Source organism: Amphibalanus amphitrite, unplaced genomic scaffold, assembly GCF_019059575.1.
Source record: "Amphibalanus amphitrite isolate SeventyFive unplaced genomic scaffold, NRLGWU_Aamphi_draft 002192F_arrow, whole genome shotgun sequence".
Lineage (NCBI taxonomy): Eukaryota > Metazoa > Arthropoda > Thecostraca > Balanomorpha > Balanidae > Amphibalanus > Amphibalanus amphitrite.
The window spans coordinates 1-15344 of NW_024883683.1; the positions used below are offsets into that span (position 1 = coordinate 1).

The 15344-nt window shown below is 49.0% G+C and overlaps 1 protein-coding gene across 2 annotated transcripts; it reads right to left on the bottom strand.

The window, feature by feature from the left end:
* Nucleotides 1-1323: 1323 nt before the first annotated feature.
* On the bottom strand, nt 1324-14565 carry LOC122376541 (phosphatidylinositide phosphatase SAC2-like). 2 transcript variants are annotated; one of them, XM_043356440.1, is made up of 4 exons: nt 14514-14565; nt 8827-8981; nt 8471-8546; nt 1324-7885 (listed from the first exon to the last, which is right to left on the bottom strand). In XM_043356440.1, exon 4 carries the CDS (start codon nt 7062-7064, stop codon nt 3735-3737), a length of 3330 nt encoding a protein of 1109 aa, XP_043212375.1. In that variant the 5' UTR covers nt 7065-7885; nt 8471-8546; nt 8827-8981; nt 14514-14565; the 3' UTR covers nt 1324-3734. The 2 variants fall into 2 exon arrangements, with proteins under 2 accessions (XP_043212375.1, XP_043212374.1); XM_043356439.1 differs by lacking the exon at nt 14514-14565 and adding an exon at nt 13824-13965.
* Nucleotides 14566-15344: the final 779 nt, after the last annotated feature.

Below are 15344 nucleotides of genomic sequence, written 5' to 3' on the forward strand. Positions count from 1 at the left end.
GTCCATGACTGTGAGTGGGGTAACACCGCCATGCTCGGCGGTGCTACCCCAAGGGGTGGCAAAATGGATAAAGCCGCAATGATGATTCACTCAGCTCGGAGAAGAGCTTTAGTTAGGCCGCAAACGTCGTCTTTTTAACCTCACGTTTGACTTCACTGGATGTTTCGAAATAAACGTGAATTTGTCATGCTTTGTATGCATATTGTCCACAACAAACAGTCTGATCTGTGACAAACTAACAACCAATTCTTGTGTGTCTTATATGAGTTTGAGTTACTATTTCAGACAGCAGTAACGCTTCCAAGGGTGGCTGTCACCGTAAGGCCGATCTGTGGATAACATCGCCATCAGTGGCGGTGCTACCCGCACATTTTTTGGAGGACGAAAAATGCAGGACTTGTTTTCGACGTCTGTAAAGTAGCGAAATTTTATAATGGAGCGCTGGAAACTATGCCAACATGTAGGAAAACATTCCTACTTTCACATGAATGCAAAAGAGCTTCGTTTTTACTACGCATATCAGCTCGGTGAGCAGAAATGCTTCAGGTGGCGGTGCTCCCCCCGCTTCCCCTATTTTCAACACCGTTCACAGTTGAGCGCTATACGGAACCTAAAAATTCTTTTAGATGGGTAGGTAGGGGAAACACACCATCTGCCGATCGGTGAAGACTAGTTCCTGAGCTGGCCTGAAATGTGAAAATATCCCCCGACTTTGCGCTCGTAGATGGGACGGGACAGGGTATATCACCGACACCTCAACGCGTCCCAACCACTAACCCCCCGCATCAGCTGTGTGAGAAGAGGCCGAACAGCCGCCATTATTATCACGTCGCCACAAAGGTGAACATCGTCGGGTTCGCAGCCATTCTACTGTCGCTTTCCATTCGAAGCTGAATGGGAACATGACCTACGGCGTCAACGGCGCTGTGCTAGAATATCGTCGATGATGAACACCGACACAGTGTTGAAACACAAATGAACTGCGCGATTTGAAATAAAAAGAAAGAAAGAAGAAGAAAGAAAGAAAGAAAGAAAGAAAGAAAGAAAGAAAGAAAGAAAGAAAGAAAGAAAGAAACTGCGTTGCCTCGTATTCTGTTGCATAGTGATGAGCCATGGATTTTTAAAAGTTGGCTTTGAATTGTAGTCGAATCTTACATTTACAGTTACACAATAATAAGTTTTTATGCGACTCTTTGGGCCTGTAAAATAAACAAAATGTAGCCTATCTCATACCACTTTTATAATAACTGAACGCAGGACAGGGAAATTATTCGATGAATTTGGACCCATAACACACACGACCCTCTGAATCAATCGACTGAGTGATTGCGAGTCTATATATTATCAGCGCACATAACAGACATTACCACGACTGCATAGCTATGGCGTACATACGACGCTTCGCATATACTGTTTGAGCTAGCAGGCCAAACTAAACACCGAAAGCTCACGTCTCGTATGGAAGGATCACCAAATAACACGTTACAGACTTGACATTAGTTGCGCACACAGGATAACATTCACCTTCCAGCGATGCTGTAATGAATAGGGACACCGGACATTGGCGAAAATAAAAGAACTAATTGAGCTTTGGCGTGCCGAACAAATAACACAAAAGTAAAGGTTTGTATTATAGAACCAAAGAATGTCAAAATATGCGATCTGTGACAATAGCGATCTCTCATAAATGCAATTATAATAAGGAAGAAAGAGATCAACTGACAACAAAATAGCTTAAAATCGGTCATCTAAGCTTATATCAGTTTTGATTTGTGTCTTATATGTTGCTCTTTTTCCTTTGTAATTGACTCAGTCTGCCGTTTGCAAAAATAGCAAAAGATGTGTCTAACTTTCTCAGAAGTCTGCACAGTAAACATCGATGTCTAGGGAGAGCCCACCGACACCTATGGAGATACTGAGAATAAATATGCCCATGTGCTGCTAGGGAATGTGAATTGTTTCATAATGTATACAGTGGTGGAGACATAGCGACATAACTCATAAAGTTTCGACACAATATCAGCAAAGACAGATGCACGATTAAGTAACGAGCTCAGTCTGTCATTTTATGCGGCATGTTTAATTTAAGAAGCCAATGTAACAATGCTTCACAAACACAAACAATCGAACAGAATATCTCCAATTCAGAGTACAATATTCCAGAGGCGAGAGAGCAGCACTACACACGACTAGAGCGCCACCTGTTTATACAACGGCACAAAGTGTTGCATTCTGGTAAAATAGAGACCTTACGCGAGGTTCGCGAACGTTTGCGGAGGTACGCCGCACGTGCTGATAGACAAAATAGAGACTACACGCGATTTTCGCCGCCCGCCGGATCACTACGAAGGCATGAAGGCTGTGTTCGAATCTACCCGCAGTGTTACATTGATGCGCACAAGACGACTATAGCGACAAGTTGGTGCAGGAACACTCTCAGATCAGGCCAAGTACGGATGCACCGACAAGTGGCCAGTGGAGGTCTTACACAGTTGCAATCGATAGGCAGGCGAGGATGCAGTCACAATCGGTACCGAGATCGGCCGTAGCACCACCTCTAGCGGTCGCTGTTGGGACTCAATAGAACTATTTGGCCACGGGTGGCGCCACTTGCATCTGTACCCACACACATAAATAACACAACAGGGTGAGCACTATTCTCAACTCCATGTGGTCTCACTTTTCCATTTAGCAGCACATATATCTACTGATCGGCAAAAGGTGCGTGTGCGCCCATGGGGATTACCACAAACTACCAAGCCGTTGTGTGCGGGAATATTGTTCAATGTTCAAAAGGTCACATTCTCTCCACAAATAGTGCACTTTTATCAAAACTGCATTTAGATTGGAAGATTCCTCGAAATAGACAAAAACTAGTAAAATTGATCCACGAAGCAGCACTACCCATAAACGTACAAGTAAGTGATAAGAGAGCAAAATACATTTCTAGAACCACGGTGCGAATAAACGGTTGTCAACAGCTGAGGTTTACATATATTGATGTCCTACGACAGATAGCATAGGTACGCACGGAAGATCTTGTGTTGCAAAGCGTAAAAACTCGGAAACCCTCAACCTCGCTGACATATTGATGCACACATGCAAGCCTCGATTTATGACTTTTGAGCAGTGAGAAAAATAGTTACGCCTTCAGAAATCGCTTCACCGCTTGCAACCGTTTCATGATAAATCGATTCAACAGCAATTTTTGAAGAGGCTGCATTTAGTTATGAAATCTGAATGCGACGCGATGATAGCCATACAATCAGGAACGGAGGCTGGGCAGTTAATAGAAACCGGACTGGCTTTATCACCATTATTTCGAGTCATATGCATAGCGAATTTCTTGAATAATTCATGAGAGAGCCACATGTCTAGAGTCCACACATCTTGAGCGAACGGGACCCGAATCTCATTAGATCCTTTTCGTTCAACTAAAGCAGTAACCAAACGTGGCGATTCAGGCCAGAGAAGACGCCTGCAAGATTCCTTGAGCGATTTTGGCGATGATTGGTCATCGCATCTTTGGAAGCGTAACTGGCCTTGCTTCGGTACAGATCCTTTTTGCATATCCATAAGTGACTTCTTGACATATTAACAGCTAATCGCAGGTCCGGCTTCTTGGATCACATGCCTTTCGCGTCATATCAGCGTCACGTTATGTCATGCATCTTGCGATCCTCTGCTTTTCACATTTCTGAATCGTCACGTTGACGTATAATCGCCATCCTGGCTTACAGCATCGTCACCCGTGTCTTCGATCCTGCTATCCTCTGCCGCAGCACATCACTCATCTCCAGCTTGCGCGGCCCAGAGGGCGTGCTGGCCGCGGAGCCCAGCCTCTGCACCCCTCGAGCCAGACGAGAGAACCCTACCAGGACAGTATCTCGAGCTGGGCTGGTCAGCGGAGACAGAGCTGACCCGAGCAGGGACAGCCCACCAACTGAGGGTCGATCACTACTAACCGTGATGCTGGGCACCTCTGTGTTAGCTGAGGGACCCGTGGTGCCTGACTTCGACTCAACGGAGATGCTTGATGGTGGTTCTATTTCCGTTGGCTCTCTTGAAGAGCTCGCTGATTCACCGGAGGCGAGACGTGGTAATTGCGAAGATGTGGCTGTTGTGACCACGTCTGGCAGCTGCGAGGATTCGAGTGAAGAGTTTCCCTTCGCAAGATCTTGTTCGGGACCGTTCACTTGGTGAGACGACGTCTTCTCTGGCGTCACTCTCGACTGGTCTGCATTTCCTGCACATTGCGTGCTACCCTGGCCATCTGCATCGTCTTCATGTCTTGTGCTTTTCCTTCCATCCACCTCCACCTCCGGGTAAGTCTGCTCCGTCGCATTTTCACCTGGCTGCCCAACAGCTGGAGGTGAAGTCGGACCTCCCACGGGACAGGCGATGATACCCGCACTGTCGATCAGCATGTCGCCCGACTCTTGCGAGGGCTCTTCAGGCGAGTTTCTCTCCGTCTGAGACTGCTGCTGTGAGTCTGACCACAGTGGGCGAAGACGTGACGGCAGCCACGCGGCAGCAGCGGCCACACTGCTCGCAGCACGAGTGCCGGCCGTGCGGAGCAGACTTCCCGGCTGCGGGGTTTCGTCCAGCCAGCGGAGCGGTGTTCGTCCAGCACGACGAGAGCTTGCAAGAGAGGCGCGGGACTTGCGCCGAGCCAGGCGACCCTCAGATAGGGGAACTTGGTGGCCAGCAGCTTCGCAAGCTCCAACCAGCGCCGCAGCCAGTGCGCGAAGTGTTTCTGCCTGATCTTCCGCAGAGCCCGCCGTCACGGCCACGTTGTTGAAGAAGCGCAGTGGCGTGGCACGCAGCTGGTGAAAGTACCCAGACTCACCGCTGATTTCGTACCACAGACGTAGACAGGGGGTTCGAGGAGAGCGCGACAGGCGGGAAGCCTCGACAGGACCGAGTTCGATGGACTGGAGGTCACATAGCGGAACGCGCTGGTAGGAGACGATGCGGTCTGTGTCGTCATCGTAACATGCCGCGTAGTAGGAGTCCGTGGTCAGGATGAGAATGGTGTCCAGCTCCTGGTCGCCGTCAGTTGCATCGGCGTCTGCGTCGATCAGACCCCAGGTGCCCATCACGACGGAGCCGTCAGGAACCAGCAGACGCTGCGAGTCGTCGAGCAGTTGCCGGACGCGTTCCACCGCCGCCGCCTCATCGGATTCGTCGCCGTCGGCTTCGTCTTCAGGCTCTGGCTCCACCGGCGGGCGGCCCAGGGAAGCCTCGATTGCCGCCTGACGACCCGCGTCGCGGAAGCGGTTCAGGTAGTACCGGTTGGCCGAGTTGACGCCATCGCGCATGAGCCCAGTCCAGCGACGTTCTCCAGTTCTGGTGAAGTCTCCTTTGAGCGCACCGGTTCCTGCGTATTGCCGACTGAGAGCGTCGCCGGTATCTGCCCACATCTGCTGGAAGGTGTTGCGAAGAGATGCTGGCAGCGCACCGGTCCCAGCGACGCCGAGTTTTGACAGTTGCGTTTGCAGCATTGTTCTGGCCAGCGCTGTCTGCACGACGTTCGTTCGGTCGAGACAGTCGATGCAGCTTACGCGGAACACGGCAGATTGTTGACAGAGCGCTCCGCGGCGATCGGCCCATGTGAATCCGGTGGCTGCGAGGTCGTCTGAGACAGCCGCCAAGAGAAGCGCGACGTTTTCGAAACGCAGTCCTCGGCAGTGATCGTGAAAGTCAAATGCTGTGAATGTTAGACGCTCGGAGTCGTATGCAAGCGCCTGGTCCAGATAGGCATCCGCAATCACCTTTTCGCGTCCCGTTTGGTCGACAAGACTGACACAATGTACGGCACCGTAGCGTTCAACCTCAGCGTCCACGTGGCGGCGGAAGGCGGCAGCCGTTTGGACAGGGTCTCGCTCGAGTCTCGGCGGTGGTCGGTACCGGTAACCAGGCTGCGCCCAGAACACGGGGACCGAGCCACGCACCTGGACAAAGCTGAGATGGTGGTCTCCGCTCGAAAGGATCTGTTCAGTCTCGACGTAGTTGGCCACCCAGCCATCCGGATCCACGCCGCGTCGGCGATAGCGCGTGCCGGCCCGATGGCGACTGCGGCGAGAGATGAGGCTTAGGCGAAGATGCGGGGGAAGTACTCCGTCCGGGTCTCCGCACTCGGAGATGTGTACGTAGCCCTGGACGATCGGCTGCACCCAGGCATCTGCTGCGGGCGGAGGCAGCGCAAGCACCGCCGCAGCCGCGGGGGCGTTCCAGAAGAATCGGTCATCCGGTTCCGCTCCCTTCAGCCTCCTCGCCAGGGAGTTTGTCAGATCACCGCCGACGCTGAAGAAGAACGAATCCGAGTCGTTGAAGAGTTTCAGAAGCTCCTCGAGCACCGGACTGAGTGCGGCGGCGGGTCGACGGTTCCGGCCGGGGACGCGCTCCTTTACCTGAGCGCCGGCTGACTGTGCAGCTGCTGCTGTCGCCGCTGCGGCTCGCGTGGTGACGGTCTTCATCAGTCCCCAGGTACGTGCCAGTCCAGCGCCGCGTCCAGCCGCGGCAGCCGTCCCTCCTCCGCCTCCTCCGGTACTGACAGACGCGCCCGGTGTGTGCTTCACACACGCAGTCAGCTGTGTGTCAGGAGTATCAGGCAGCGAAGACGAGCTCAGCGGGAGGAGAGTCACCTTGGTCACCTTCCTCACCATGTGTCCATCAGGCAGCCTGCCCACGGGCACCGACTCCCTCACGAGTAGCAGGTGATACTCGCCACCAACACTCGCCTGGACGCGTCCTACAAACGCCTGGCACACACCCAGACAGACTGGATCATCGGCAGCGGCCAGGTCCCACGCGGATCGCGCCGTGACGCTACCATCCGAGCGTCGCCACCAGAGGCTGTGTTCGCCGCGAACGAGGATGTAGTAATCGGGCGTTTGGACCACCTCGATCGGAGCTGGCACATCGTCTGCAGCTGGGGCGTTTCGTAGGGCGGCGGGGACGCCCTGAGAGGACGTAGGAGGGTCATCAGCGTCAGGAGCCGGGCCTGAGGTGCCAGCTGGTGCAGATGGTACCATGGTCTCCGAAGAAGACTCAACAGTCATGGTGAGGTCTGGGTCGGCGGTTTTGGCCTCCGTGGCAGATGTGCCTTGGCGATACGAGATCTTCGGGTTTCTAAATACACTTTCCAAGCTATGCACTGTAGATACCTACTTCAACGATCACTTATATGCAGGATAAGCAACAAATAGTATAAATATAACCAGGTGGATATTCTATAACATAAACAACAGCGGATATCGCTAAACAATAGTTCCACGACAGAGGAACCTATCAGACGCAACTATATCAGACAACACTTGACCTGACTAAAATAATGCGTTCGCCAAGGTTTTCGGGTAAACGACGGCTTCAAGGAATACAGCGATTTTCATCAGAGATTCACTAAGATTGGTAAGACGCCGATTTGCGTCCCTTTCAATAACCCCTCGATCGATATCTAAGTACGCCTCTACTGTTTCGTGCTTTCCCAACTAGCACCCTACGTGCTGTGAGACATATACCTATATTTCTTCTTCACACACACGTCCTCACTCCTTCGGTTTCACGCGTTAAGTCCCAGTCTCCCTTTCCGTAATCCTCCTGTTCTTGCTTGAGCTACGCACAGTATTCCCCCATTTGCTAGTGTGACAGTTCCTTGCCGTAGCCCTCAGCGGGCAGAAAAAGACCAGAAAGTTCGGTCAGCTGCCGTGCAGGCGACTGAGACTGATATTCACAACACCGAACGCCAGAGAAGACGCCATGTACGTATCACGTGATGGGAGTGAGCACCGGAGTCTCATTTACCGAGAAGTGGGCGGCGAGTCTTGGCACGGACACCGGACGAATCAATCGAGGTCCTCGTCATCGAAAAGATCACCAAAGTCTGCCGGAACCGAGGCCAAGGGAAGAGTTAGAAAGATGAAAGAAGTGTTTCATTGGTGGACAACAAATCCTTCAGATGTACTTGTAACTAAGATAAAAAGAATTTCACATACATCAGGATTAAGTTTGGACAATTACTCTGACCATAATAAATAATTACGCTTTTTGGGTATTGATAAACGACATGAAACTTATGACAGGTCAACAAGGCAAAGTTCACCGAGAAGTAGGCATCTAGTCTGGCTCATCTGACAATTACTGAACCCAGCGTAAGCACTAATGATCAATTAGGCTGGAGCACATTAAATTCGTCTGGCTATTTTTCCACCCCGAATCAGGTTTGTTAGGCAATAAGTTGTCCTACTACTTGCTTGCGTCTAACGCCAAATCTTTAAACTAATTGACAAATGCCCGCAGTGAGGTGAGGCATCCGCTGAGACAAACATATGTGAGCGCCATCTGTCTCTGGGAACCTGGGGTCTGGAAACAATGCTCTACGAAGTGTCAGGATTCTGGGCCAAGTACTCATCCCTGATAGCATGAACTCGGCACTGACAGAAGCCAGCGTTGGGTGCTCAGTACTCACTGTTGGCAAAGTCGGCATGGACCATGGGCTCATTGCTGGCGACGTCTACCACTCCGGCACGATCGGCCGCCGAGTTCTGAGAAAAACACAGTCACAAAAATGAAATAAACACTAATAATTACAAAACATTGGTTACCAGTGGCTGCCTTATGCTTGGCAATGCAGCGTTGTAAATATATGTCATCAATCATTCAGATCATGGCAAATATATTACACAAATATGTCAAATAAGCACAGCCCATAATTACAGGAAATGGAAGGCAGGTCCAGGTTCAGGTATTGATCTTTTGGCCTGCCGCCGACGGCGATATCAGCCGAATGGAAGGCTCATCATTCAGTGGGCAGCTCCAACCTACCTCATCCATGGACACATCCATCAGCTGGTTCACAGGATTGTCTGGAAACATCTCGTCTGCTGCCAGAGGCTTCATCATGTGGACTTCTTTAGAGGGTTATGTGCACCTGGTAGCTGATCCCCACTCCTCAGTATTGTGGCAATCTCCTGATAAATCTGGAACAGAGAGGGAACATCATGAACATCATGAAAATCTGAAACATTACAATGGTTATTATCATGGACAATAACCTTTAACCAAGACTAAATTTCTTTGAATGTAACTTGTGATTACTCCCTCAACAAATTTACCCCGCGTTCGATGTCTCTCGGACGACGAAGATTCTACGGCGTCCGGCCAATCCCGTCCTAGGTCAGCGGGGGCTCGGCTGCGGTTATGGAACGTGATTGGCCGGACGGCGTAGAATCTTCCCCGTCCGAGAGACATCGAACACGGGGTTAAACTCATGGAATCACGTTGCAAACTAAGCACAGGCTTCTTTCATGAAAAGTTAATTCCTTAACTCATGAATCTCCCTGGGGCCTAGCTGCCTGGGCCATTCATAATTTAAAACCACTTTGCCCTAAGAAAGAAACCAAAGAAAACTAACCTTCCAGAGTTCCAGTTCCCTTCATGCCTGACATACCTAAGTGTTAACTAGTGCGGATCTGTAACCATCCCTCATGTGACTTGCCACAGGGTTGGCATTTTTGCCGGCAAAAACTAGTTTTTGCCATTTGCCGGTTTAAACCGGTTTTAACCGGCATAAAGTGGCAAAAACTGGCAAAAACTAAAACAGTCAAAACGCTATGCCTCTACATGCGTTTGAGCAGGACACGTTTTAAGTAGGATTCAGTCAATACAATATGCTTTCAAACAGAAGTGGTATCTTGACCATTTTAGTGTTAAATAGTTCCGTGAGTCCTCTATAATTAACCAATAAGGCGCCTTTTTGGTGAGACAAATGAGAAAGTGCGCCGGTGGGCGGCGAGTATTGAAGAAGTGGGAAAGGGCATCTGCCACTGACTTGTGCACCGGACCCTACGAACCGGTTCCTAACAGTGTCAGTGCCAAATTTGTGCTTAGTCGACGTAGCCGTTCTCCCAATCTGGAAGCGTCACCCCGCACGTGCGCATGTGCAAAATGGACCCCGACCGACTATGCACGACACCCTACTAATCAGTCCCTAACGGTGTCCCAATTTGAGCGCAATCGACCCAGCCATTCTCGAGGTCTGGTCGGAAACGACTCCTGCATATGCTCATGTGCAGAAGCACACCAACAGCGATGCATGAAAGTGCACTTCCTGGTGGACATCTATTGACTACCGACAGACATTTTAAAGGTAGTGTGCCACCTTTGAAAGATTTCCCATTTTATTTTTCCTAGGATAAGAAGCTTCTGTTTTTACCTAATATCACAAAAAAATGGGCCTGGAATAGTGCCTTTTTCGCCTAAAAGTTTATCGGTTTTTCGATATGTATAACAACTGTAGTGGGCTGACCTGCAAACAGGCGTCGGCAACAATCGCGAATGCGGCGCACATGTGACAATAAGCAAAGGTCATTATAGAGTTACGACGTACGGGAATGAGTTATCAGCTGTCTAATCGTAGACAACACAATGTCGAGCCTTAAACTGTAAGCCTGTATTGGTATTGTTTCTTTTATTTGGCTGTCGAACATTATTTATGGTTTGAAATATGATTTTATGTAAAATAATTGATATGAAGAAGCCGTCTCTTAAGTTATGACCCCATTTCACCACACGCAAGTGGCAGAAATGACAATGATCAGCTGACGCATTTTTCTTGGCCGAAGTCAGAGCGCGCGGCCCGACGCACCACCACCGCACCACAAAGTATGAGCAGAAGCCGCGCCCAAAGCCAGGGCCCCGGTAACGTGAGGTAGCCGAGTCGGGGCAGCGTGCGCTGACCCAAGCCGGGGCCGCAGCTTTGGGCGCGGTCTACCGCATCCCCGCGGGCAGCCCCGGGCTATCACATGACACCGGGAGGACGCGCGGCCCCGGCTTGGGTCAGCGCACGCTGCCCCGACTCGGCTACCTCACGTTACCGGGGCCCTGGCTTTGGGCGCGGTCTACCGCACCACCTAACAGGCGTGTTCGAAACCGCAGGAGATGATGATGAACGGGTTTATCGAAACTTGATTGGATGAGCATATCGGTAATAGCGATTTCAGTGTGTGCATTTATTGTTCATAGTGGTGTGAAATGTGGTTGGGGTACGACCGACAACCCGTCGGGGCGAATTTCGCACTGGGGTACTCAAAATTTGAAGAATTTAAGACGTTTCCATGAGTTTTGAAGGTATGGATAAGTTCTAAAAATCCGGTTCTCCTTATCTGGGCCATTAACTCCATACGGTCCAGGAAAGCTGGCACACTACCTAACTAGCACTACCTAAGCATTAACCCGGTTTACATAGCGTTTTTGACGTGGCTCCAGCTTGTTAATTTGGCGATAATTTCGATGCAGTGGTCTTCAAATATTTAGAGGGGATCATTTTGTAAATTGTGAAGCACCATTGGCATCTTTTGCAACATCACGAACGGAGATATAAGCTTGCAACAAACCCTATGTAAACCGGGTTAATGTCTCGCAGCGGTAAACTAGCGAGCCAATGCTTACTGGGTCCCAATGACAGACATGACTTGTATATTTAAACCGATTGCTTTTTAGGCAAGCAACGCAGTTTTGGCCACTTGAGTTTTTGCCAGTTTCTGCCAGTTTTTGCCACCATGGTTTCTGCCAGCCGGTTTAAACCGGTTAAAACCACTGGCAAAAACCAGTTTTTGCCACCCTCTGCCAACCCTGACTTGCCAACTCCAATGCCTGTTCCATGATCTTAGACTACAAAGCATGACACTTCAATTCAGTAAGAGCTCATTTATGCTGAACCCTTCAGCTGGTGTGCAGTGAAGTGCACAGCTGCACAGCAGTGGTGTCAGCAGTCAGCACCCCATGAAATGCTGTGCAGTGTGCCAGCACCTCATTGTTCAGTAAAATATGAATGGAGATAATGATGAGGGGGTCAGTCAGAGTCACCCTTACTGTTACCAGAAAGTAGTAAGTGGTGCACTGACAGATCCAGAAAGGGATTCTGCAGGGGGGGGGGGGGCATACCCTCAAGTTTCTCCAAATAAAAAGTAATCCTCAGCTTAAGATTCCTGGATGATGCACTGCTGTGCAGATTAACAATCTTTTCCAGATGAAAGTTGCATAGCTTCCTTTTTAATCTAAAAAAATCCATAAATATTTGGTGGCTGGTGCCTCTTGAACCTGCTAGGTAGTCAACTTGTACAGCTTGTTGACTCTATTCCCAGGATTTGTAGTCAGTATTGTAGTCATAAGAGACACAAAGAAAATAATAATTGCAAGTTATTAAGCAAGTTGATGTGTATCTTTGCAAATACTAGGTATATCCAATTCACAGGTCAGGTTCTCAGTGGCTGGGAAACCATGTGAAGTGTGGAAGATATTTAATCCATTTTACTTTTTCCACAATTTTACGACAGATCAAACTGAGGCTTTGACATCCGACGTGTGAGAGGATAGCTTCCGCTGTGTAAATTTCACTTATTTCTGGGCCCTATCTCAGCGCCTGACGCTGTCCGCTGAGCGCGCTGGGAGCTAAGGCCTGCCCCTGATGTCACCCAAATGACGTTGTGTACGTAGGTAGGTACTGTGCGGTCCGTGAGCTTGTGATAAATCACAGTTGGAACAGAGGTACTTAACCCGGCAGTTGCTGGGGTATTTCGCCACCCACCGTTTGCTGGGGGGGGGGGGCATTAAACGCCCCCAGCCGATAACTCGAGAACCAATAGGCGGCAGGCGCAGCGAAACGCACGAGGCGGCAAACGAAAGAACGCGACGAGACGCTTCAGATGAGTACTTTAAAGTTGAATTTTGAGGTCACAGGTCAGGTCAAGGTCAGGTCAAACACCTGAAATCAGGCTTTCAGTAGCATGGAATTCAGGACTTCGTAATGGGCGCCTATCGTCATAAACTCTGTCAAAACGGTGCACAATCCATCATATAAGGCCTACAAGAGTGTCAGCTCCATGCAGGGGTCAGTCAAGCATAGGTCAGGGTCAAGGTCAGGTCAACCGGGCAGGCACATATCCCCGAAAATAAAAACTGACATTCGCAGCCTGTGACACATGTTTTATGGGTAATTTGGGGCGTAGAACACGATGGTGACATTCATTTTATCATATGTGTACGTGTTTGGCTAAAAAAGTTCAATTTAAGTAATGCATGTATCATGGGCGTGAAGTAGTCACGAGAAATTGCCAAGATTCAGTGCAAGATTTTGGAAAATGCGGAACGATAATCAATAATCGAAGATAGCCATTTGATTGAACATCGTATTGGCAGTCTAATAGTGTTAAAGGCATGTCTGTATGTCTATTCTGTGATTTTATATGATTTTTTTAATATATGCCGTTTATGGTCGAAAACTCAGAAATCATGATGTCACTAAAACCTCGATATCTCAAAAATTTTCCGACCGATTTTTTTGAAACTTTGTCACAATACACTTCAATCAATTCCCTTACAGGTACCCAAAATTTTATGCTACGCACCGTTTTTATGCTATGGCCCGGCGAAAAAAGTGGGGGCGTTTAACGCTCCCCCCCCCCAGCAACTCGCGGGTTAAGAACCAAGCACAAAGAGAACAGAGGTTTGAGCATGAATGCTGCTAGCGTGCTGCTGGCGCTGGCAGCGCGGCACTCAAGCGTTCTGCGATGACGGCATAGCTTAGCGTCAGTGAAGTTTGTTGATATGGCTATGGAAACCCAATGAGCTGACGCATGCAGCGTTGACGCAGAGCGCACTGTAGTGCTCTGCCGCGGAACACCCTGGTTGAATAGCAAAATAAAAATTTGTTTTGACGAAAAACAGTTTTGCCGCATAGTCGGAGTCGTGCCGCGCAGCTCAAGCTGTGATTCAACAGATTCATAATCAATTCCCATTGACTTTATTTATTATCGACTCACCAGACTCTATGGAAATCCTGTACCCCTTATATTGTTGCAAGATTGAATAGGTACAGTTCAACTGCAATTGAATATTCCAGAATATCGGAAAACGCAACGCTGGGCTTGCGCTGGGCTTGGCCGAGAACAAAAACGTGAATCCCTGGATGCGTCAGTATCGCCTCAATCGTCTCTCAGTCAGTTTCTCGAGAAATAGAAAATATTTTCCCTAGATTTCAGGAAAAATCTAGAGTTCGCATTTGTTTTAGCGACATTGCGATAAACACCGCGCTCGACATCCGGATCATCAGCATCAGGGATAATTTTCCGGCATCACCGGGATCATTTGGTGTTTTAGGCTGACACCGTGCACAACGGACATGACAACGAGTAAAGGAGCCATTAGTGATGCAAAAGCAATATAAAAATGTGACTTACTGCAACGATGGTCCCTACAATACCAAATTCTTATCGGTGATCTCGGAAAATTATCCCTCAGGATGTCGAACGCACGCCTAGTAAAGCTCAAGCCAGTTATTCCTCAGCCAGGGCCTTGCCTCAGCCACGGATCACCTAATGTGATCCGTGCCTCAGCCCATAGGTAGGTGTAGCAACGTATCTCTTTGGTGAAGGATACCTTTCACCAAAGTTTCAGATTGGTGAAGGATCCTTCACCAATCTTGGACAATGCAAGGGAGGGTCTTCACCTACCTATAGGCCTGTTCCAGCGCCTCCAGAAACCTCCAGAAACCTCCAGAAAGCTCTAGAATCCTCCAGAGAGCGTTCCAGCGCCTCCAGAAAGCTCCAGAAAGCTCTCACCAAAGCTCCAGAAACCTCCAGTAGCCTCCAGAGAGTTGGGAGGTCCAACTTTCTCTGGAGGCTCTGGTCTACAATTATGGCGCACATGTGACAATCACGAATGTAAACAAAGAACTTTTGACTGAGAATTTTACAACTTGAATGTAAAGAAAATTACATTGCTATAATTTTGTTAATCTTTTTTACTAAATTTGAAAACAAATTTTGCGTTTCAAGAGAGAACAATCGTCATTCTTTTGGTATCTATGATGCCAATCTCCAGAAATCTCCAGATTGCGTTCCAGCGCCTCCAGTGAAACCTCTGGTAGAGCCTCCAGTCAAGAATTTCTACTGGAGGCGCTGGAACAGGCCCTATGGGCCTGTTCCAGCGCCTCCAGAAACCTCCAGAAAGCTCCAGAAAGCTCTAGGATCCTCCAGAGAGCGTTCCAGCGCCTCCAGAAAGCTCCAGAAAGCTCTCGCCAAAGCTCCAGAAACCTCCAGTAGCCTCCAGAGAGTTGAGAGGTCCAAATTTCTCTGGAGGCTCTGGTCTACAATTATGGTGCACATGTGACAATCACGAATGTAAACAAAAGACATTTGACTGATTATTTTACAACTTGAATGTAAAGAAAATTACATTGCTATAATTTTATTTATCTTTTTAACTAAAATTGAAAACAAATTTTGCATTTCAAGAGAGAACAATCTTCATTCTTTTGGTATCTATGACGCCAATCTCCAGAA